General features: G+C 38.7%; 1 protein-coding gene across 2 annotated transcripts; it reads left to right on the forward strand.

The window, feature by feature from the left end:
* The first annotated feature begins 1,099 nt into the window (after window positions 1–1,099).
* Window positions 1,100–17,155, forward strand: LOC117511633. 2 transcript variants are annotated; one of them, XM_034171583.1, is made up of 10 exons: window positions 1,100–1,280; window positions 4,839–4,953; window positions 9,225–9,373; window positions 9,792–9,875; window positions 10,004–10,048; window positions 10,157–10,204; window positions 10,309–10,399; window positions 13,502–13,644; window positions 14,164–14,374; window positions 16,938–17,155. In XM_034171583.1, the coding sequence occupies exons 2-10, from the start codon at window positions 4,872–4,874 to the stop codon at window positions 17,054–17,056; spliced, it is 972 nt and encodes a 323-aa protein (XP_034027474.1). In that variant the 5' UTR covers window positions 1,100–1,280; window positions 4,839–4,871; the 3' UTR covers window positions 17,057–17,155. The 2 variants fall into 2 exon arrangements, with proteins under 2 accessions (XP_034027474.1, XP_034027475.1); XM_034171584.1 differs by having other exon boundaries at window positions 10,157–10,174.
* Window positions 17,156–24,191: the final 7,036 nt, after the last annotated feature.

A 24,191-nucleotide genomic window follows, 5' to 3' on the forward strand; every position in this document is an offset into this window, starting at 1 on the left:
GAATCTGAAGTTAAATACCTTGGACTAACAATGTCCAAAAACATACTCAGAAGAGAGGACACCAATATCTCTGTCCGAATATCAGATATGAAAAGAAAATTTAGCCGATGATTATCCAGAGACCTAACCATTTTTGGCAGAGTGATACTTCTATCGTACTGTGTCCCCACGGAGATAATCATTGACGCAGTGGCAAACCAGAAATTGCTTGCCAAAATGACGCTGCCCACCCTGACTTCCTGAATAAGGTGAATGGGTGATTCTTAGACTACGGGCACTTATGTCCTTTGATCATATTGTATGAAAAACAGAAAAAAGGGGAAATTTCACACTTTTATAGTTATCTTTACAATGAAAATGTGTTAAGAAATTTGTTCTAGTAGTCTATGACTTTTTCACCTTTTTTCAGCATCATTATATGCAAATATTGCCATTTTGTGCTTGTCCCACACCCAGACTTTGATCTTCAATGATAAAAATGAATGGTAAAGAAACATTGTTTGTAATGTTTTAAAATATCTCTGAATAAAATATAATTGGGGTATTCAATGTCATACAACTGTTGTGATTTTTTTTTAAACAAAATGTAGTTGTCCCACACTATTGCCATAATTTCCACCACAACACTGTAATGTCCCTTTAAACAGTTTGTATGAAAGGTTGTTTGGGTAGTTTCTATGGAGATAAACAGTGACATCAGAGCACATGTATATAGCGCCAAATCACAACAAACAGTTGCCCCAAGGGGCTTTATATTGTAAGGCAATGGTGTGGTGGAAGTTACATTTACAAGGCCAATAGTGCCCGTAGTTAAAGAATCACCCGAATACGGAACATTACCGCCACCAACTGGACTGTAGTGTTGGTCAGGAGGGGCCGTCGGATAATGTGCGCATGCGTACAACAGAAAAGCGCCCACAATGATTCAAAATAAATACTTTTTTTTTAAATAAACATAAAATTTAAAAAAGAATTAATCTTTCAGTTTTCTTCATAAAAACATCTAATATTTAGATCGATGTGAACAAATAAACACAAAAGCTGACGTATCTGTCTCCGGGTCATAGGTCGTTATATCCCATGATGCCACGCACCCGTAGGATGCGCTATGTGAAAACGAGGGTGAGCTTGAAGGAGGAGCGTGTCACTTTCGTCTGTTTCCTTTACTTTGCATTTACGTTTGTGTTATGGCGAAATACGCCCTTTTTGAATTCTCTGAGGAAGATGGCGTTGAAGTAGGTGAATTCAAGTGACTTCAAAACCACGAAGAGACTGCAGAGGTATGTATTATGTTACGTTACATCACACAATAAGCGAGAATAGAGTTCCGAGTGCGCACGTGGGCTCACGAGTAGGAAAAACTCGGCTCGGGATAAATGCGACACGCTGCACCGCCGCCGCTTAATTCCGCAAAGTGGTTCGGTTCCTCCGCGCCCCCAGCCGAGTACCGACGCTGCTCTTCTGTCGTGTTTCCGTAACGACACGGAGCCGGGCATTGTTTCAGGAACGAGAAAAAAATAGTCACTTGCCCAGTTCCGGATCACTGCTTAGTATTTGCGCCGTCGTTTCTGGTAATCAGCGTGAAAAAAACTAATACTTGGTACCAATGGAAAGATTGATGTTTTGTCTACAAACGACCACAAGCTCGACCGGTTCCAGCCGTCCTTGTGATCAGCAGAGGAATCAAAACATCCCGGTGTCTGCGATGTGCGCGCTTTTTCTCTCTCACTCATTCCTGCAAGTTTGAAAGTAACGATGTCCAAGACGTAGCAAAGGTGAGTTAGCCATTCGGTGTTTTTGGTTCTAGAGTGGGAAAATACTTACTTGGATAGAAAATGTCAGTGTGTTATGTCTTGCTGTGTATTTATCTCCGACGCGAACATTTGACGGTTGTGGATCACTGAAGCAGCAGCCTGGTGTCAATACTTGTGATCCGTGTGTACTTTGGGGCTCATCTCAATATCACGAATGGTCATAATTCATTTTATTGTGTAAAATATTTGTATACATCACTGTATATAACGACACATCATAACATAATAAAAACAGCTATTAACAATTTTAAAATCTGGTGGCATTCATTATAATGTAATACAGATCATATAATTTGCTTTAAAAATATCTGGCATGAATGTGGGGGCTTTTACTTTTTAATTCGGGAGAAATCTCACCTCCACATTTCATTTTTTGCTTGTAAAAACGTATAACGGTGCCTTGCGAAACTAAGTAAATTCTCATTTAATAAGTATAATTTATATAATTTTGTGTTCAGAATGCATTCTCATAGATAGTGTGTATCATTCTGCATTAGAAGGGCTCCAGCCAGATGCCAGGAATGACCCCAAAGTGACACAGAGTGTCGTGATCCAGAACTGGGGAAAGTGATCCATTTCTGGCAAATATTTGCACCACACATAATGTGGCTTCACACTGTAAGTAGAAGGGCTACCCCATCCAGACTTTTTCAGCGAGATAATACCCAATACAACAATACCCAATAAAGGACATTCAGTTGCTTTACGGCTCTGTATACCGGGACCTTTTAAAAAAAAAGTGATCCGGAACTGGGCAACCGTCTGTATATATAATAAAGTGTCGATGTTCAACTCAGAGCAGCGCGATTCACGGCCATTAGCATGCGCAATCCTGTGCTCTGCACGCGCACAGTTGAGCAGGCCCGGTCCAGTCCAAACCAGATCAACCGCCGGGAGAAGAATAAAAGAATACCCGCGATTCTCTCTCTTTCGCTCAAAAATGTTTTTGTCCCCCCCCCCCCCCCCAAAACATAACCACACAATCAAATATTTGCGTTAAAAGTGGGGCTGAAGTGGTGCAGCGGTGTGAAGTAGCGCAGCAGCGCCCAGGACCTCACATGAACATAATGCAAAGTTCAATGTATATTGGTCTACATGTCTAGAACGACACTATCACTATCTAACAGTCCGCAAGTTAATTAGGTATACCAAATATGGGATGAATTGAAAACATATATATAAACATCACGCACTGTGGCAAACATAATAATAGCTGATAGCTACTACCAGTACCGTGAGTGCTCGGAGTAATTTACAGTATATGTGGCTTGCACTGATGTCACTGATTTCCCACGATCCTCTCTGTTTCACTAGTGTCCACCATGTTTAACCCTCTGGGGCCGACGCCGTCATATCCAACGGCTAAGACCAAGCGTTACTAAATTATAAATAACTTTTGAATGATATGAGATAGAAACGTACTGTTTTTTGCTGAAAAGTTGGACTTTCGAGCCAGCCATCGGCCATCTTTGTACTCCTCTTAGAAGCTGTGTGATGATGTGTGCAGTGCGAGTGTCCAATCGGAATTGGTTCACCGTCACATGGTTTTCCAAAGTCCAATCGTAGGGCAGATTTACCTCACGTGAAAAGCCAAAGATCGTTTTCAGGAGTGATGTGTTACTAGTTGGCCCGTTTGAATAGCCCCCTGGGTGCTCCAGTGAGTACATACTATTAGTACATACTCAGTGCGCCATTACGCACAGCGATCGGTGAAAGCAGTAGCACACGGAGAGCCTCTGACAATCTCACATGCTCAAACAAAGAGTGTGTAACTGTCAGGATTGCTCCACTAGTTTGCATGTGAATGTTACTGGATAACTGTGTTGCTTTCTCTGCGTAAAGCACTGTTTACCATATCAATGGACAACAAAACGCATAGACCATTTTGTATATATTGTTCAAAATGTGCATTTGTGTTTATTATTGTGTTCTTGTACAATCTTTCTCACAAGACTTCAAATTATCTTTATAAAGTGTCAAACAATTGCTTATTATAGTTTGCTGTGTGTTTTGAATAAATGTGTGGAAAATTATTTTTCGCTTTATTTTTTTCCTTCCTATTTTTGATTGTAAACCTTTATTACACTTATAACTTATTACTCAGCGTGACTGGAAGCCACACCCTCACAATCCAACGTTACCCGACGCCAATTTATGATTCCTGCTGTGTTCCATTGTTTCTGAAGTGTAAATCACTCAGGATTGTTTTTATACCGTGTACACAATGCAGTAAAACTACACGCTCAAAAGGGGCACAGAAAAAAATGCTGATTGCAGCCTGACTGCTGCTGCAGCACAACTGTGTTTATAAATAAAGTCCGTAAAAGTCCTCCTCACAGACTGATTGCCGGAGACAGGACATGTCCACATCCAGTAAAAAGTCCAGACAGCTCCAGTCCACTCATGGACGATTTGTTCGTGCGCGCACATGTGAACAATTAAAGGAAAAAAAAACTGGCGGCTGCTGCAACTCCTTGCTCTCCCCTCAGACTCTCTCATCACTGTGTTAAAGGGCAAAAAAGGACATAAGTCCTGCTCACAGACTGACTGCCAGACACAGGACATGTCCACATCAAGTATAACTCCAGACAAATATAAACTAGAAGAGAAAGGGGCGGCGTGAAAGGGGCTTAATAAGACCTCCTTCAAAACTAGTTCTGGACTTGGAAACTCATTTTACCATTGAATAAAACATACTCCATCTGTTTGCAACGATTGCCCTATTTATGCAAGGACACCCTCCTCCATTTTGTCATGTACAAGTTCCTGTGTCCTGTTGATTGGTTGTTTACTAACAGCACAAAAGATAAAATTCATGTTTTGTAAAACCAGGCACGTACAGCACAATTAAATTCCATAGCATTCATTCCTACTTTCCTATGTGAGTTCCATTACAAAATATAATCGCATTATGTTACCCCTAAGGTACAATGTGTGACTACATAGACCTCATCAATAAATTAATTTAAAATGCCCAGAATTATATATGTAATATTTTGTTACTTTGTGTTTCTTTTCCCTCAGGTTATTGTTAATTGGCCTTTAAACAAGAATTTGATGAAGAAACTTGGGAAAGAAGATATCCACTGGAAGAGTCACCAGGCAAAAAACTGCTGCGCATACATTCTGAAAACTGGTGGTGAGTTAAGTATTTTCATAATATATGACCAAAATGGGTGGTTCTAGTTTCCTTACTAGCTTAAGTTTTATTTAGGGGGCATCGTATTCTTTTTGGCCTTATTTAGGGATAACATGCTCCAGGAACATGCTCCTGGCGGAAGCAGCCCTGAGGCCAGGGCTGCCCTTTGTCACTGGTTCTGTTCATTATTTTTATGGACAGAATTTCTAGGTGCAGCCAGGGTGTAGAGGGGGTCTGGTTTGGGAACCACAGAATCTCGTCTCTGTTGTTTGCGGATGATGTGGTTCTGTTGGCTTCGTCAAATCAGGACCTTGCGTGCACTGGGCGGTTTGCAGCAGAGTGTGAGGCGTCCGGGATGAAAATCGGCACCTCCAAATCCGAGGCCATGGTTCTCAACCGGAAAAAGGTGCTTTGCCCTCTTCAGGTCGGTGGAGTGTCCTTGCCTCAAGTGGAGGAGTTTAAGTATCTCGGGGTCTTGTTCACGAGTGAGGGACGGATGGAGCGTGAGATTGATAGACGGATCGGTGCAGCGTCTGCAGTGATGCGGTCGCTGTATCGGACCGTCGTGGTGAAGAGAGAGCTGAGTAGGGGGGCAAAGCTCTCGATTTACCGATCGATCTACGTTCCGATCCTCATCTATGGTCATGAGATTTGGCTCATGACCGAAAGAACGAGATCGCGGGTACAAGCGGCCGAGATGAGTTTCCTCCGCAGGGTGGCTGGGCGCTCCCTTAGAGATAGGGTGAGGAGCTCGTTCACTCGGGAGGAGCTCAGAGTCGAGCCGCTGCTCCTCCATGTCGAAAGGAGTCAGTTGAGGTGGCTCGGGCATCTTTTCCGGATGCCCCCTGGACACCTCGCTGAAGAGGTGTTCCGGGCACGTCCCGTTGGGAGGAGGCCCCGGGGAAGACCCAGGACACGCTGGAAGGATTACATCTCTCGGCTGGCTTGGGAACGCCTTGGGGTTCCCCCGGAGGAGCTGGGGGAGGTGTGTGTGGATTGGGAGGTCTGGGTGGCTTTGCTTGAGCTGCTGCCCCACGACCCGACTCTGGATAAAGCGGAAGAAAATGGATGGATGCTCCAGGAATAAATGGTAAAAGAAAATAAATAATAATAACAAAGTAATGAAAAAGTTGCAGTAACCCCCAATAACCATACATTTTTATAAAACTTAAATACTTCTCTATTAAATAAAATAATTAAAAAATACCCTCCTAACATTTATTTTTTTGATTAATAAAAATCATGAGTTTTTGTATAAATTACACAGTACTTTATTATTGAGCGATTGTCGAGATCAATTCATGTTTGCTACTAATTTAAATTGTTTCAACTGAGATAACTGCTAATTTGCATATCAACAAGGTCATTGACCTTATTACTACTGTTGCAAGTTTAAATGCCAATATTATATAGAGTCATTGTATCTTAGATGTTTAAAAAGCTATGTGTATGTTTTGATTATGGTAAGCTATTAGATATATTTACACACCTGAGATTGCTTGTTAAGTATGCAAATTGGTCTGAAATGAAGAATTTTTGACATTTTCGACTCATTATGTTACACTTGGGTTGAAATTTTTACAGAAGTAAGATAGATATTTAGATTTAAAAAAATGCAAAATAATAAATTTGGCGAAAATAATTCAATTTCGCATCCTAATACCTTAAAGAATTAACCCTCTGGGGCCGTCGTTGTCGTATACGACGGCTGGGACCAAGCTTTACTTTATAACTTTCTAATGACATGAGATAGAAACTTATTTATTTATTTATTTTGCTGAAAAGTTAACTCTGCGGACTTTCGATGCACCATCGGCCATCTTTGTACTCTTCATAGAAGCTGTGTGATGATGTGCGCAATGTAAGTGTCCAATCGGAATTGGTTCACCGTCACATGGTTTTCCAAAATCCAATTGTAGGGCAGATTTACCTCACGTGATAAACCAAAGATCATTTTCAGGAGTGATATCTTACTACAACCCCTGGCAAAAATTATGGAATCACCGGCCTCGGAGGATGTTCATTCAGATGTTTAATTTTGTAGAAAAAAAGCAGATCACAGACATGACACAAAACTAAAGTCATTTCAAATGGCAACTTTCTGGCTTTAAGAAACACTATAAGAAATCAAGAAAAAAAAATTGTGGCAGTCAGTAACGGTTACCTTTTTAGACCAAGCAGAGGGAAAAAAAATATGGACTCACTCAATTCTGAGGAATAAATTATGGAATCATCCCGTAAATTTTCATCCCCAAAACTAACACCTGCATCAAATCAGATCTGCTCATTAGTCTGCATCTAAAAAGGAGTGATCACACCTTGGAGAGCTGTTGCACCAAGTGGACTGACATGAATCATGGCTCCAACACGAGAGATGTCAATTGAAACAAAGGAGAGGATTATCAAACTCTTAAGAGGGTAAATCATCACGCAATGTTGCAAAAGATGTTGGTTGTTCACAGTCAGCTGTGTCTAAACTCTGGACCAAATACAAACAACATGGGTAGGTTGTTAAAGGCAAACATACTGGTAGACCAAGGAAGACATCAAAGCGTCAAGACAGAAAACTTAAAGCAATATGTCTCAAAAATCGAAAATGCACAACAAAACAAATGAGGAACAAATGGGAGGAAACTGGAGTCAACGTCTGTGACCGAACTGTAAGAAACTGCCTTAAGGAAATGGGATTTACATACAGAAAAGCTAAACGAAAGCCATCATTAACACCTAAACAGAAAAAACAAGGCTAAGGAAAAGCAATCGTGGACTGTGGATGACTGGATGAAAGTCATATTCAGTGATGAATCTCGAATCTGCACTGGGCAAGGTGATGATGCTGGAACTTTTGTTTGGTGCCGTTCCAATGAGATTTATAAAGATGGCTGCCTGAAGAGAACATGTAAATTTCCACAGTCATTGATGATATGGGGAGATGGCTGTCATTACATCATCAATAAATGCACAAGTTTACGTTGATATTTTGGACACTTTTCTTATCCTATCAATTGAAATGATGAATTAATTTTTCAAGATGATAATGCATCTTGCCATAGAGCAAAAACTGTGAAAACATTCCTTGCAAAAAGACACATAGGGTCAATGTCATGGCCTGCAAATAGTCTGGATCTTAATCCAATTGAAAATCTTTGGTGGAAGTTGAAGAAAATGGTCCATGACAAGGCTCCAGCCTGCAAAGCTGATCTGGCAACAGCAATCAGAGAAAGTTACAGTCAGATTGATGAAGAGTACTGTTTGTCACTCATTAAGTCCATGCCTCAGAGACTGCAAGCTGTTATAAAAGCCAGATGTGGTGCAACAAAATATTAGTGATGTGTTGGAGTGTTCTTTTGTTTTTCATGATTCCATAATTTTTTCCTCAGAATTGAGTGATTCCATATTTTTTTTCCCCTCTGCTTGGTCTAAAAAAGTAACCGTTACTGACTGCCACAATTTTTCTTTCCTGATTTCTTATAGTGTTAAAGCCAGAAAGTTGCCATTTGAAGTGACTTTAGTTTTGTGTCATGTCTGTGATCTGCTTTTTTTCTACAAAATTAAACAACTGAATGAACATCCTCCGAGGCCGGTGATTCCATAATTTTTGCCAGGGGTTGTAGTTGGCCCATTTGAATAGCCCCTTAACTCCTCCAATGCGCCCTGCGCCATTACGCACAGCGAAAGTGAAAGCAGACGGAGAGCCTCGCATGACAATCTCACATGCTCAAACAAAGAGTGTGTAACTATCAGGATTGCTCCACTAGTTTGCATTTGAATGTTACTGGATTACTCTGTGGCTCTCTCCCTCTGGCGTAAAGCACTGTTTACCATATTTCTGAGGTGAGGGAGAGGGGCCACTCCTCAGACTGGAGCATAAACGCATAGACCATTTTGTATATATTGTTCAAAATGTGCATTTGTGTTTGTTTGAACTTTTTTGTTGTACTGTCTTTCACACAGGACCTCAAATTACCCTTATAAAGTGTCAGAACAGTTGTTTATTATAGTTTGCTGTGTGTTTTGAATAAATGTGTGTGGAAAAAAAATTTTCGCTTTACTTTTTCCTTTATTTTTGATTGCACTTATAAAACACAACAAAATCATATATATTATGAAAGAACAGGTTGTCCTGAAAACAAGAGACATAAAACTTGATTGTGGGATGCAGGGAGAGCTGTTAACAGCAATAATAAAACATTTATGCCAGGTGAGTGAACTGTCCAAAAAATGCCCTCGGACCCCAGAGGGTTAACATATTCATGTATCTTCTATTTCAGCTGATCTTCCAAGCTTGCGCCAAGCTGCAAATACGTATGCAAAGAACACAAATGTATGTTTGCAGACACCAAACCAGAAAAGGGTGAGAGTGAAAAACCCAAGATTTGACTCATCCTCAGAAGATGAAGATGATCGTCCACTATTGCAGGTACTGTTTTCTATATTTGCTTTAACTTCTTGAATCAATGATCTGTAAATTTCCTCCCTCAAATAGACACCCTCATTGTATGTGAAACAAAACAAACGATACTTGTGCCTATTTGCAGCAATTTATCATCATGGTATTTAAATTTACATGCTTTCATGTTCTGCAAATTTCACCACTATCTCTGTTGGGAAACTGAAAATAAGTTCACAGCATTTGTGCAGTTTTTGAAATACTTCTGGAATTTGATGGTGATTTTGACAGTGCACGCCCTGCAGTAACATTGCTCTCTTAATGGCAGTGTAGGGATTGTTTTCTTCATGAATATACTATGATAGTGTCTGTGTATGGCCTTGTCACATGTGTATTTCACTTTGTAAATGTTTCATGTATGACTCAGAATAGCATTTTGTCTCTGTAGATTAAGAAGAAAAAGAAAATGGTTTCAAGGAACAATGATGAAGAAGAGCTGGCAAGAGCTATAGAGAAGGAAATGAAAGAGAAGGTATGTATAAAGTAATATAATGATTGTTTCCAAGGAATGGTGTATTAGTAAATAGAGATAAAGTACATTTACTGCCATGCTTTACATGCACATCATATTAAACTGTTCTTTTTACCACACATGTACAGACCCTAGCGGCTTCACAAGAAGAAGAATGTATTTTGAGTCCTGATGTAAGCTATATCTACAATTCTTATTGTTCTTTGCTTGCTTTATTTATCATCACAACTCTGTTTATTTTCAGTAGGCTTTAATTAATCATGATTATTATTCTGTTACAGAGTGAAGATGATGATGAAGTAATGGACAAGAGCATTCAGATTGCATTGGTGACACCTCATTGTCCTTTTTAATTCATATAAAACACCCAGTGGCAATAGTGTCACTCATTTTAACTTTCTATAATTATTGAACAATCTGCATTTATTTACAGCTGGAAGAGAAGGTCAACAACCTGACAAAAGAAAATGCTAGACTTTTGGCAAGAAATAAGCGGTTGCATTTGGCGCTTGAGATTCTGAGAAGTAAGTACAAAATGTCCATGTGTATTCTTGATCAGTGTTGTGCAAGTTGAATGAATGAATACGTTTATTCAGCACGCACATGAACAAAATACCAACCTAAACTCTTACTAACATAACAAATCAAAAAACAAAAGAAAATACAACAATAACTCAAACAATTTCCCAAATTGGGTGCGCCCGAAAGGGCATGGGCTGAAGCAAATGCTTATAAACGCCCACCCCGTACACCAGTTACTATACACAGTTAAATACACTCAAAACGAGATAATCAGAAAATAACATAACTGAACAGAACAATCAAATATATGATGTGCAAGTAAACAAAAAGAAAAGAGAACCACAAAAACAGTTAGCTTAACATAACATACTTTAGTGAGAAATTGCATTATTTTTATAGAGCCTTTAACACCTACCAGTGAACCATGTGATTTAATACAATCTGCACAATTAATCCATATTCTAACACCTTTTACAGAAATACAGTGACTTTTAACAGTAGCTCAAATCTTTCTTCTTTCAAATCTCAGTGTTCCTCGCAAATGATAACTGGACTCCCTCATTTTAAACAACTCCTGAACATGTAGAATCAAAAGATTATTTTTAACTTTGTACATGATCTGTATTGTAAAATAATCAACCAAATCTTGAAATTTCAAAATACCCAGAGAAGCAAACAATTGGTTTGTTGGTTCGTAATATGGTTTTTACATATAACTCTTATAGCCCTCTTTTGTAACAGAAAAACTGAATTTGTTTTGTGTTTCCCCAAACTTTAATAGGTCATATATGGGACAAGTAATGAATGATACAGCATGACCAACGAATGTTGGGGGAGAAAATAATGTGCTTTGTACAAAATTAAAATAACGTTTGAAATTTTAGATTTGACATCATTTATGTGGGTTTTCCAACTTAATTTATCATCAATAAAAATGCCAAGAAATTTAGTTTCAGATACAGTTTCAGTTTCAACATTGTTCAATAAGTTTCTATTTTAATTCCTAGGCCATTTTCCAAATATAATACACTTAGTCTTGCCAAAATGAAGTGACAGTTTATTAGAATCAAACCAATATTTAAAATTTAATAATTCCCTCTCCATCGTTTCCAAAAGCTGTTCCAAATTGTCCCCACTACCGAACACAGTCGTGTCATCAGCAAACAAAATACAATGCACAGACTTTGACACCAAACCTATATCATTAACATACAACAAAAACAACGGCCCAAGGACTGACCCTTGGGGCACCCCACATGTGATCCTCAACAATTTTGAATTTGTCCCTCCAAAATAAACACTGATACCTGTTTGATAAATAACTGGCTAACCAATCAAATGCTAATCCTCTAATGCCATACTTCTGTAATTTGTCCAATAATAAAGAATGATCTATGGTATCAAATGCTTTCTGTAAATCAAAGAAAACCCCTACAGTATATTGCTTTATCTCTATTGCATTTGTAACTTGCTCAACAAAGTCAGTTATAGCCAGTGAAGTAGTGCGACTTTTTCTAAATCCATACTGCTGTTCACTAAGTATATGATGTTTGGATATAAAATCATTCAACCTCTTTACAAATATTTTTTCCAGAATTTTAGAAAACTGTGATAACAAAGAAATTGGCCTATAATTTGAAAATACATGCTTGTCACCAGATTTAAACAAAGGTATCACCTTAGCTATTTTCATTTTAGAAGGGAATTTCCCAGTCATTAGTGACAAATTGCAAATATAAGTTAAAGGTTTAATAATACAATGAATAATATGTTTGATCAAACACATACTAAAGTTATCACAGTCAGTTGATTTGTTTTTCCCTTTAATTTATACACAATGTTGATAATTTCATTTTCATCTACTTCTTTAATGTACATGAATCCAAAACAGAATTAATTAATTTACTGTTGTCCATAGAATGTGTTTTAGAAGACATATTTGAATTTGATAAAAAAAAAATTTTACCCACATTAACAAAAAATTATTGAAATGATCTGCAATAACTTTGTCTTTTACAGTTTTATCAGAACCTTTAGAAAAATAAGTTGGATAATCTTTAACTATTTTCCTGTTGTTAATAATTTCATTTAATATCTTACAGGTGCCAGTAATGTTGGTTTTATTTTTAACCAGTAAGTTACAATAATATTGCTTCTTATATAATCGCATGATATTCGTTAATTTATTTTTATATATCTTATATTTACTTTCAGTCTCCTTAGTTTTAAATTTTTCTGGAGTCCCTTTGTAACCTAAGGTTTGTCAGTTTTTTGAGCATTTTTACTTAATGGCAAAAGTTCACACTTTTCATGAACTAGTTCATAGTTCAGTTCACACATGTTAAAAGTGAACTGTTCATGTTCATAGATCACTTAAGTTCTGTCACACAAAATGGAAGTTTTGCATATATAGTATGCCTGAAACTTGAGAGACCACACATGTGGAGATAAAAAAAAATCATATGTCTAACAGTTTTGGTCGTAGGGGAAACCAGGGCACAATGAATCAGTAGCTATATCTGCAAAACTATATATATACAAATTTGCAGCAGTTATGCCATATTTTTATGCATAAAGACGTCCTCCTTATAACTTAGTTTTGTTTTTGGGTACACTAAGGGTAAAACTAAGTAGCAAGTGAAGTCAGTTTTTTCCTGTCAAAAGTAAATTTTGTGATGTCAGTGTCTTTGTGTTTATTTCTTACAACAGAGGAAAGGTGGCCCAAAAAAAATTTGTTAGAAGACTACGCCATCCAACTGATGGGCATGTGTCATGTCTTCTCCAGACTATCAGCTATTTGATAACATGACTCGTGTCACATGCACCTGGGGCACAGTGAATCAGTCTAGAAAGTGATTTACTAAGCCCCAGTATCAAGTGGATGACAAATATTACTTGTTGAAGTTTATACATTTATTTTTCCATGAATTATTTCTATAATTTGTGTAAATAAACAAATTTTCACATTTGAACAGAAATGATGACAGTTGTGTATATATAAATCATACAACAAGCAGTTGCAGGCCATCTTCAGTTGTCATGAACTTTTGGTGATTTTTGTAGTTTACCTTGAATTTATCCTCACAAATCTGTCTTTCCTTTAGACTTGCCTGATTTACTGGATGTGGTAAACAAGTTAAAAGCTGCACCATGCTCTTCACAGCATGCATCTCCTGCTCATGCTTCCACTTCATCTTCTGCTGCTTGTTCACCAGCTCATTCTGAAGACACAAGTGGTGAGGACGTGGTACGTGCTTGTTTTTAACTCCCTTGTTACATTTATGTGTGTCAATGATGTAAAAAAAAAAAAAAGACAATAATTGTACATTGTGTCAAATTTAAAGTGGCACTGCCACATAAACTGGAATTCTATTTTGGTTTCTTTAGCATAAGGATAAATGTATGCACACATACATGTATCTTTGCTTTCTTATTGGGTGGGGGGTGTCAGTTGTGATCAAAAATCATGTACTGTGCAAAAAGCCAAATTATTTGCTTGGTGTAATTTCCTGATAACACATACTCTATGGCAGTGTCTTTTATTTTGGTCACTTAATAAGAAAGAAAAAAATGGAATATTCAAAATTAAATCCAGGCAATAATATTTTTTCTTCATTTGTGCACATCAAGCCTGCCTGGTGAAAACAGGATGTTTTTCTTATTCTAGACAATGTTTTGTATTCTGTTTGTTGTAGGAAACTTTTCTTACTGTTGTACATCATCTCAAGCTTTATTTTGTGCCTAACCTAGTGTCTTTTAATGTCAGGTAACTTTGTGGCCAGGGGTGGCCATAACAGTTTGGCAAAAGAGGTTATTAAATGCAAAAAAAACTAAGGTTAAAGAATACACAAACACCCTCCTGCGGATGATTCACACACCAGAAGTGCTACAGTCATCTTCCCTCACTGGAAAGAAAAGCAACGCTTTTAAAGATGTGAGTGCCAAAAAGAAGCTGCCTGGTGTAGAGTTCGCAATTGGTAAGTTAACTGGCATAACAACATTATTAATGCAATGCCTTACATATAACGTATTTCCTCTAATACAACCCCTGGCAAAAATTATGGAATCACCGGCCTCGGAGGATGTTCATTCAGTTGTTTAATTTTGTAGAAAAAAAGCAGATCACAGACATGACACAAAACTAAAGTCATTTCAAATGGCAACTTTCTGGCTTTAAGAAATCAGGAAAAATAATTGTGGCAGTCAGTAACGATTACTTTTTTAGACCAAGCAGAGGGAAAAAAATATGGACTCACTCAATTCTGAGGAATAAATTATGGAATCACCCTGTAAATTTTCATCCCCAAAACTAACACCTGCATCAAATCAGATCTGCTCATTAGTCTGCATCAAAAAAGGAGTGATCACACCTTGGAGAGCTGTTGCACCAAGTGGACTGACATGAATCATGGCTCCAACACGAGAGATGTCAATTGAAACAAAGGAGAGGATTATCAAACTTAAAAGAGGGTAAATCATCATGCAATGTTGGAAAAGATGTTGATTGTTCACAGTCAGCTGTGTCTAAACTCTGGACCAAGTACAAACAACATGGGAAGGTTGTTAAAGGCAAACATACTGGTAGACCAAGGAAGACATCAAAGCGTCAAGACAGAAAACTTGAAGCAATATGTCTCAAAAATCGAAAATGCACAACAAAACAAATGAGGAACGAATGGGAGGAAACTGGAGTCAACGACTGTGACCGAACTGTAAAACGGCCTAAAGGAAATGGGATTTACATACAGAAAAGATAAACGAAAGCCATCATTAACAGCTAAACAGAAAAAAACAAGGTTACAATGGTGGAAAAAACTCACGCATGCGCACGAGGGTTCAAGCATGTCTGACGTAAAAACATATGAAGGAAATCCATATAGTTTTTGAAAAAAATAAAAAGGACCTATACTTTATTGACAGACCTCGTACTCTTCATCAGTCTGGCTCCAACTTTCTCTGATTGCTGTTGCCAGATCAGCTTTGCAGGTTGGAGCCTTGTCATGGACCATTTTCTTCAACTTCCACCAAAGATTTTCAATTGGATTAAGATCCGGACTATTTGCAGGCCATGACATTGACCCTATGTGTCTTTTTGCAAGGAATGTTTTCACAGTTTTTGCTCTATGGCAAGATGCATTATCATCTTGAGAAATGATTTCATCATCCCCAAACATCCTTTCAATTGATGGGATAAGAAAAGTGTCCAAAATGTCAACGTAAACTTGTGCATTTATTGATGATGTAATGACAGCCATCTCCCCAATGCCTTTACCTGACATGCAGCCCCATATCATCAATGACTGGAAATTTACGTTCTCTTCAGGCAGTCATCTTTATAAATCTCATTGGAAAGGCACCAAACAAAAGTTCCAGCATCATCACCGTGCCCATTGCAGATTCGAGATTCATCACTGAATATGACTTTCATCCAGTCATCCACAGTTCAAGATTGCTTTTCCTTAGCCCATTGTAACCTTGTTTTTTCTGTTTAGGTGTTAATGATGGCTTTCATTTAGCTTTTCTGTATGTAAATCCCATTTCCTTTAGGCAGTTTCTTACAGTTCGGTCACAGACGTTGACTCCAATTTCCTCCCATTCGTTCCTCATTTGTTGTGCATTTTCGATTTTTGAGACATATTGCTTTAAGTTTTCTGTCTTGACGCTTTGTCTTCCTTGTTCTACCAGTATGTTTGCCTTTAACAACCTTCCCATGTTGTTTGTATTTGGTCCAGAGTTTAGACACAGCTGACTGTGAACAACCAACATCTTGTGCAACACTGCGTGATGATTTGCCCTCTTTTAAGAGTTTGATAATCCTCTACTTTGTTTCAATTGACATCTCTCGTGTTGGAGCCATGATTCATGTCAGTCCACTTGGTGCAACAGCTCTCCAAGGTGTAATCACTCCTTTTTAGATGCAGACTAACGAGCAGATCTGCTTTGATGCAGGTGTTAGTTTTGGGGATGAAAATTTACAGGGTGATTCCATAATTTATTCCTCAGAATTGAGTGAGTCCATATTTTTTTTCCCTCTGCTTGGTCTAAAAAAGTAACCTTGACTGCAACAATTTTTTTTCCTGATTTCTTATAGTGTTTCTTAAAACCAGATAGTTGCCATTTGAAATGACTTTAGTTTTGTGTCATGTCTGTGATCTACTTTTTTATACAAAATTAAACAACTGAATAAACATCCTCTGAGGCCGGTGATTTCATAATTTTTGCCAGGGGTTGTAGAGGTGCACCTAGACCAAAAATGACATTCTTTCTATACAGAAATGTTAAAATATTACTTATTTTAACACATAAAAACACCCACTATTGACATTAGCCCATGCGCTTCTAATATCGGAAATACGGTAATGTTTTTCCCAAGCTTTGGGAACTGGTGGTATAATATTTAATAAATATTTCTTGGAGAATTATTTTTGAATAACCTTTTTAATTGCTGTTAAACCCTATGCTGGTTGGTTTTGCTTTTATCTGTATGCTGCATCCACAATTTACAGATTATTATTATTTTATTTATTTTTACATATGCAGATTATATCGAAGAACAGACCTGTTGTGATTACCAACCAGTCAGAACAGCCATCACTCACCTCTTGAACACCGAAGGCAAACGCTTACTGAAGTGTGATACTACTAAAGGCTTGCCCTAAAGTTAATGTTCAATATTTCATACAATAAAAAGTTAAATTTTGTCACTTTTGTGTATTGTTTATTGTGTATTTGTGAAATAAATTTTATATTTAAATGTTTAATTGTTCCTATTATTCTTTGTATATTTTATGGCATTATGACCTGTAGGTTCTTAAAGAGATTCTATAGGTTCTGTTAGAAATGCTATAGGTTGGCCGATATGTGAGGCTGGCAGACAGTTTCTGAGACTGTTACAAGCAATGTGGGTGCCCCACAGGGAACAGTTCTTGTGCCTTTCCTCTATATACTGCAGATTTCAGTTATCTGATACATGTCACATGCAGAGGTATTCGGATGACACAGCAACAGTGGCAGGCAAGCAGTGTCAGGAGGGTGAGTATAGGAACATAACATCAGATTTCTGTGACTGGAGCAAAAAGAACTGCCTCATATTAAACCTTAATAAGACAAAGGAAATGGTCATCAACTTCAACACGAAGAACAACACTTTGCAACCAGTCAAAATAAACGGACAAGACAGTACACACACATAAATATCTAGGTGTCCACTTAGATAATAATATAGACTGGAACATCAACACGGAGTGCCTCTACAAAAAGGGTCAGACTAGGCTCATTTTTCTGAGGAGACTGAAGTCCTTCAGTGTGTAATGTAATGTCAGTGTTTTGTAAATCTGTTGTAGCTGCTGTATGTTGGTGCAATAGTATCTCAGCCAAAAATTGTAAAATAATAGACAAGTTGGTTAAGGTGGTGGGCCAGTCACTGGAGAGGGTGGGGGATGTGGTGGAGAGGTGCACGAGGACCAAGACAGACCATCCTCAAGCACCAGACATCCTCTGCACCTGACTGTGCTCAGAGGAGCAGAAGAAATTATCGTCTCCTGTCAATGTGCTGTAGGACAGAGCGCTATAAGAGATCTTTCATCCCTTCTGCCATTAAGTTGTATAACACACTGATAATGTTAACGTTTGCTTATGTCTTTGTGTTTTGTGCTTGTACAGTAGTGTTCAGAATAATAGTAGTGCTATGTGACTAAAAAGATTAAACCAGGTTTTGAGTATATTTCTTATTGTTACATGGGAAACAAGGTACCAGTAGATTCTCACAAATCCAACAAGACCAAGCATTCACGATATGCACACTCCTAAGGCTATGAAATTCGGCTATTAGTAAAAAAAAAAAGGGGGTGTTCACAATAATAGTGTGGCATTCAGTCAGTGAGTTCATCAGTTTTGTGGAACAAACAGGTGTGAATCAGGTGTCCCCTATTTAAGGATGAAGCCAGCACCTGTTGAACATGCTTTTCTTTTTGAAAGCTTGAGGAAAATGGGACGTTCAAGACGTTCAGAAGAACAGCGTAGTTTGAAAAGTTGATTGGAGAGGGGAAAACTTACACGCAGGTGCAAAAAATTATAAGCTGTTCATCTACAATGATCTCCAATGCTTTAAAATGGAAAAAAAAAAAACGCGTGGAAGAAAACGGAAAACCATCAAAATGGATAGAGGAATAACCAGAATGGCAAAGACTCACCCATTGATCAGCTCCAGGATGATCAAAGACAGTCTGGAGTTACCTGTAAGTGCTGTGACAGAAGATGCCTGTGTGAAGTTAATTTATTTGCAAGAATCCCCCGCAAAGTCCCTCTGTTAAATAAAAGACGTGTGGAGAAGAGGTTACAATTTGCGAAAGAACACATCAACTGGCCTAAAGAGAAATGGAGGAATATTTTATGGACTGATGAGAGTAAAATTGTTCTTTGTGGGTCAAAGGGCTGCAGACAGTTTGTGAGACGACCCCCAAACTCTGAGTTCAAGCCACAGTGAAGCATGGTGGTGCAAGCATCATGATATGGGCATGTTTCTCCTACTATGGTGTTGGGCCTATATATCGCATACCAGGTATGGACCAGTTTGGATATGTCAAAATACTTGAAGAGGTCATGTTGCCTTATGCTGAAGAGGACATGCCCTTGAAATGGGTGTTTCAACAAGACAATGACCCCAAGCACTCTAGTAAATGAGCAAAATCTTGGTTCCAAACCAACCAAATTAATGCCTCGCAGATGTAAAGAAATGAAAAACTTGTTATACAACTAAATACTAGTTTAGTGATTCACATGATTGCTAAAAAAGCATTTTGAACATAATAGTTTTGAGTTTGTAGCGTCAACAGCAGATGCTACTATTATTGTGAACACCCCCTTTTCTACTTTTTTTTTACTAATAGCCCAATTTCATAGCCTTAAGAGTGTGCATATCATGAATGCTTGGTCTTGTTGGATTTGTGAGAATCTACTGGTACCTTGTTTACCATGTAACAATAAGAAATATACTCAAAACCTGGATTAATCTTTTTAGTCACATAGCACTACTATTATTCTGAACACTACTGTATGTCTCTCTTTGCTACTGGACAATGGAATTTCCCTCCGGGGGGGGGGGGGGGGGGATCAATAAAGTATTATCTATCAAGTTCTTAAAGAGATCCTATTCGCCCTAAGGTTTCAAATCCCACAAAACTTTGAAGAGGTCGCCGCGCTGCGAGATCTCCGTAACACTGAGAACTGCATTGAGACACTGATCGTGCTGCACTTTAACCGCTGCACACGGACAACAGCATTAACATCGCAACATAAAACTATTTTTATATTGTGCCTAAAACTCTCATGAATATATTCTCTGGGTTTCTAGACATTATTTCGTTTTTTTATGTAAACATGCAAGAATCACAGGCTCTGTCTCCGCTATTTTCAATGGGAGCTGCTGTGAGCTACACTTGCTTCCTGATCATGTCTTTCTGGGGGAAAGTGAAGTTTGCTCTTTAACGTCTCGATTATTGTTCTTTACAACACTGTTTGTCTTGCAGCTGGTCTGCTCTGTGTCAGCATGATCCTGTCAGATCTCAGAAGCTAAGCAGAGCGGGATCTGGTTAGTACTTGGATGGGAGACCTCTTGGGCATGGCTCATGACCCCACCAAGTCCCTATGGCTGATCCTGGGATTGATCAAAAAATGATTAAATGCAAGGACGCCCTCTGGTGTTGAAAGTACTGAAGACTTATTTACAGGAATGCCATGTATAAGGCCCACTTTGAAATCCACTTACCAGCTTTTTTTCATTATTTTCATAGTTTGAGTTTATGTAGACTGATGAGATTCACATAGTCAAGCAGAAAAGTGTACAATCATTGCATTTTTGGCATAAACTATACTCAACAAAAATATAAACGCAACACTTTTGGTTTTGCTCCCATTTTGTATGAGATGAACTCAAAGATCTAAAACTTTTTCCACATATACAATATTACCATTTCTCTCAAATATTGTTCACAAACCAGTCTAAATCTGTGATAGTGAGCACTTCTCCTTTGTTGAGATAATCCATCCCACCTCACAGGTGTGCCATACCAAGATGCTGATTAGACACCATGATTAGTGCACAGGTGTGCCTTAGACTGCCCACAATAAAAGGCCACTCTGAAAGGTGCAGTTTTATCACACAGCACAATGCCACAGATATCGCAAGATTTGAAGGAGCGTGCAATTGGCATGCTGACAGCAGGAATGTCAACCAGAACTGTTGCTCGTGTATTGAATGTTCATTTCTCTACCATAAGCCATCTCCAAAGGTGTTTCAGAGAATTTGGCAGTACATCCAACCAGCCTCACAACCGCAGACCACGTGTAACCACACCAGCCCAGGACCTCCACATCCAGCATGTTCACCTCAAAGATCATCTGAGACCAGCCACTCGGACAGCTGCTGGAACAATCGGTTTGCATAACCAAAGAACTTCTGCACAAACTGTCAGAAACTGTCTCAGGGAAGCTCATCTGCATGCTCGTCTTCCTCATCGGGGTCTCCACCTGACTCCAGTTCGTCGTCGTAACCGATTTGAGTGGGCAAATGCTCACATTCGCTGCTGTTTGGCACATTGGAGAGGTGTTCTCTTCACGGATGATGCGAAGGAGATGTGTTGCACTGCATGAGGCAAATGGTGGTCACACCAGATACTGACTGGTATCCCCCCCCAATAAAACAAAACTGCACCTTTCAGAGTGGCCTTTTATTGTGGACAGTCTAAGGCACACCTGTGCACTAATCATGGTGTCTAATCAGCATCTTGGTATGGCACACCTGTGAGGTGGGATGGATTATCTCAGCAAAGGAGAAGTCCTCACTATCACAGATTTAGACTGGTTTGTGAACAGTATTTGAGGGAAATGGTAATATTGTGTATGTGGAAAAAGTTTTAGATCGTTGAGTTAATCTCATACAAAATGGGAGCAAAACCAAAAGTGTTGCGTTTATATTTTTGTTGAGTATATAAAGGCACTACAAATCTATTCAGTACACGCTCACTGTGTGTGGAGGACAGTCTGAGCTCTTGTAGTGACCACCCAGGGGGTGGAAACCGCACACTGTGTATTGACACCCCTTTTCGTCAGGGAGAAGATACAGACTTCTAATCTGATGTATTGCTTGCTATGTCTCACTCTTGCCCCCGTATAGTGGTTTTATACAGATTATAAGTGGATTTATCCCAATAACTTAGGCAAGTATTCATATAGCTCAGGTAAGTATTCATAGTTATTTACAGGTTTTTACTTGTGATCTTATTACCAGGTTTGCCAGGTTGGCCCCAAGGAGCTTTCTTGATGAATTTGGAGGCATTGGGGCATCATAGCTAAAGTTTAACATTGCGCCATCACTTTATCACTTTTAATACAGTTATGCAAATGCCAAGTAAGAAGCACAGACACTTTCAAATACTACTAAGAGTTTTTATTAATAGTGTAAAATTATATTGTAAATGTATCAACATGTAATTTGTAATTATATGAATAATTTATTTATAGCATTTATTCAATTTTAAGGTATTAAGGTATTATTTTAATTGATTATAGTAACTAAAATATGTCAATAACATTTATAAATGAAGCAATTTATAAATATAATTTATAAACAACAGTATAATACAAATAAATGTATTTATTTATTTATTTTTAAAAGCAGGAATAGCTTTTGAACACAGCAACAAGAGTGCACTTTTTTTTAGCATCTCACACCTAAAGTGCGCAAAGTATCCAGGCATGAGATGAGGCAAGGGCACAGGAACAAGTATTAGAGGTACAGTATATGTCAATATTACATATTAATAAAAAAGCAACTTATAAATATAACATAAAAACAACAGTATTATATATATATATAATTTTTAAAAGTAGGAATAATATATGAACTAAAGTAACAATAGTGCACATTTTTTAGTATCTCACGCCCAAAGTGTGCAAAGTATCCAGGCATGAGATGAAGCAAGGAACAGGAACAAGTATTAGAGGTACAGTCAATTGTTTTTCCTCTTCTCCAGCTCCTTGTCCACCACACTTTTAAAGTGCTCATAACAGTTACATACTACGCCTTCAAAACCAGGCATAATTGATTTGTTGGTAGCAGCGCAAAATGTGAAAATTTTCTGGCTGCTTCCAGACGCTTTCTCCTTTGAAGGTGTGTACCTCTTTCATTGGCCACCACATTCAGGTACTTGGCAAGTCCCACAGGGCCTCTCGGATTTCTTGGGCATTATGGGTTTGACGGTGAGTGCAAGAGGTGGTAAAACAGGAACAAAGACCTGACTGCAGGATGGCCCAGTAAATCTGATGGATGGAGCCTGTTGCTGGGCTGGAACCACTGGGAGAATTGGTACTGCTGAAATGGCGGGTGACGTGGGAGGCAGCGGTGGCAGCAGCTGGCTTCGGCTGGATGGGCCGCTGCGAAGGTTCTGGCCCTGGCTCTTCAAAGTTCACCCTACCAATGTATAAAACACACAGGAGATGAGTATATATGTGGGTGCATTAAACCTTTGCTCTCCACACAAAACACAAGTGAAGGGCTTAAACAGCTTACCTCCGCTTCTCACCACGCTTTTGTCACCGCCGCCGGTTCTCTCCACGATGTACTGCATGGTGCCCTGGCCATCACGTAGATCTTCTTGAGAACCTTTAGTGAAAGACAAAAAATGTCATTAGAAAATCAAAATTCATTAGGTGGTCTTAATTAACAATATATTTTTTTTCTATGATGTACAATGTGATAACTGTATACATGCCTTTCTTGTGCCATCAATGCTCAGGATTTCACCGGTCACACTGAGGATTTGATTGCGGTAAACAGGCATCATTTCCATCTCCAGGATTAGGTGAGCACACCTCAGCATGCGAGCAGATGGAAGGGGAGACTGGGCAATGGGTGGGGTGTAGGTGCCAGCAGGTTTTACCATGGACAGGATGCCTCTCTGTGATGTCCATGAAGTTGACGATGCAAAAGATACAGCTGTGTGGGCCTCGTACAGCAGAGTCTAGTACAGAGTTGAGTTGGATACTGGTGCTGCTTTTGATGTAAGTGCAGTTGGGTTTTGGTGGTGAAACTCTTACCACAGATGTCACAGTCATTCTCCTTTGGAGCATGAATCTTCATGTGGCGAGTGAGGTTTGACTTCTCAGTGAACTTTTTATTGCACACATTGCATTGAAAGGTCTTGTGGTCCATATTGAAAATTAATGTTGGTTATCTGGTACAACAACAACAAAAAAAAATATGAGTCATTGGAGTGAAGCAGATAGTCATCCTCTCCCCTAACAAATGCATACATGTAAAAATTGATTACACACACACACACCATAGAATGATATCATACAAGACAGAGCAAATTTTTTTGTCAGAAATGACGATACCAGGTTTTTAAAAATTGCTTTGACATAAACATCAGACAGCCTAAACATAACACTGACAATTCATCTACACCATAGGCACCAACACACAAATACTGTTTCTAATTTGTGATTTCAAGGTGACACTCACCTAAGCAGTCAGAGACAGATCCGTTTTTATCATAACGATGGGATAACATAACACCAGCTATAGCATTTAATTTTCTGATGTTTGTTTTCATCTTGTTTTCACTGATCGCTATGTGAACTAGCCCAGGCAGCTACAGATGAACACCAGCAGCTGTGTGTGTTTCTCCGGGTAAAACTGGAGTTGCGTCAGGAAGGGCATCCGGCATAAAACTTGTGCCAATTACCAGTGCGGATCTGGCTGTATCCGCTGTGGCGACCCTGAACAATACCGGG

This window comes from Thalassophryne amazonica, chromosome 6 (genome assembly GCF_902500255.1).
Source record: "Thalassophryne amazonica chromosome 6, fThaAma1.1, whole genome shotgun sequence".
In the NCBI taxonomy this organism is placed as follows: domain Eukaryota; kingdom Metazoa; phylum Chordata; class Actinopteri; order Batrachoidiformes; family Batrachoididae; genus Thalassophryne; species Thalassophryne amazonica.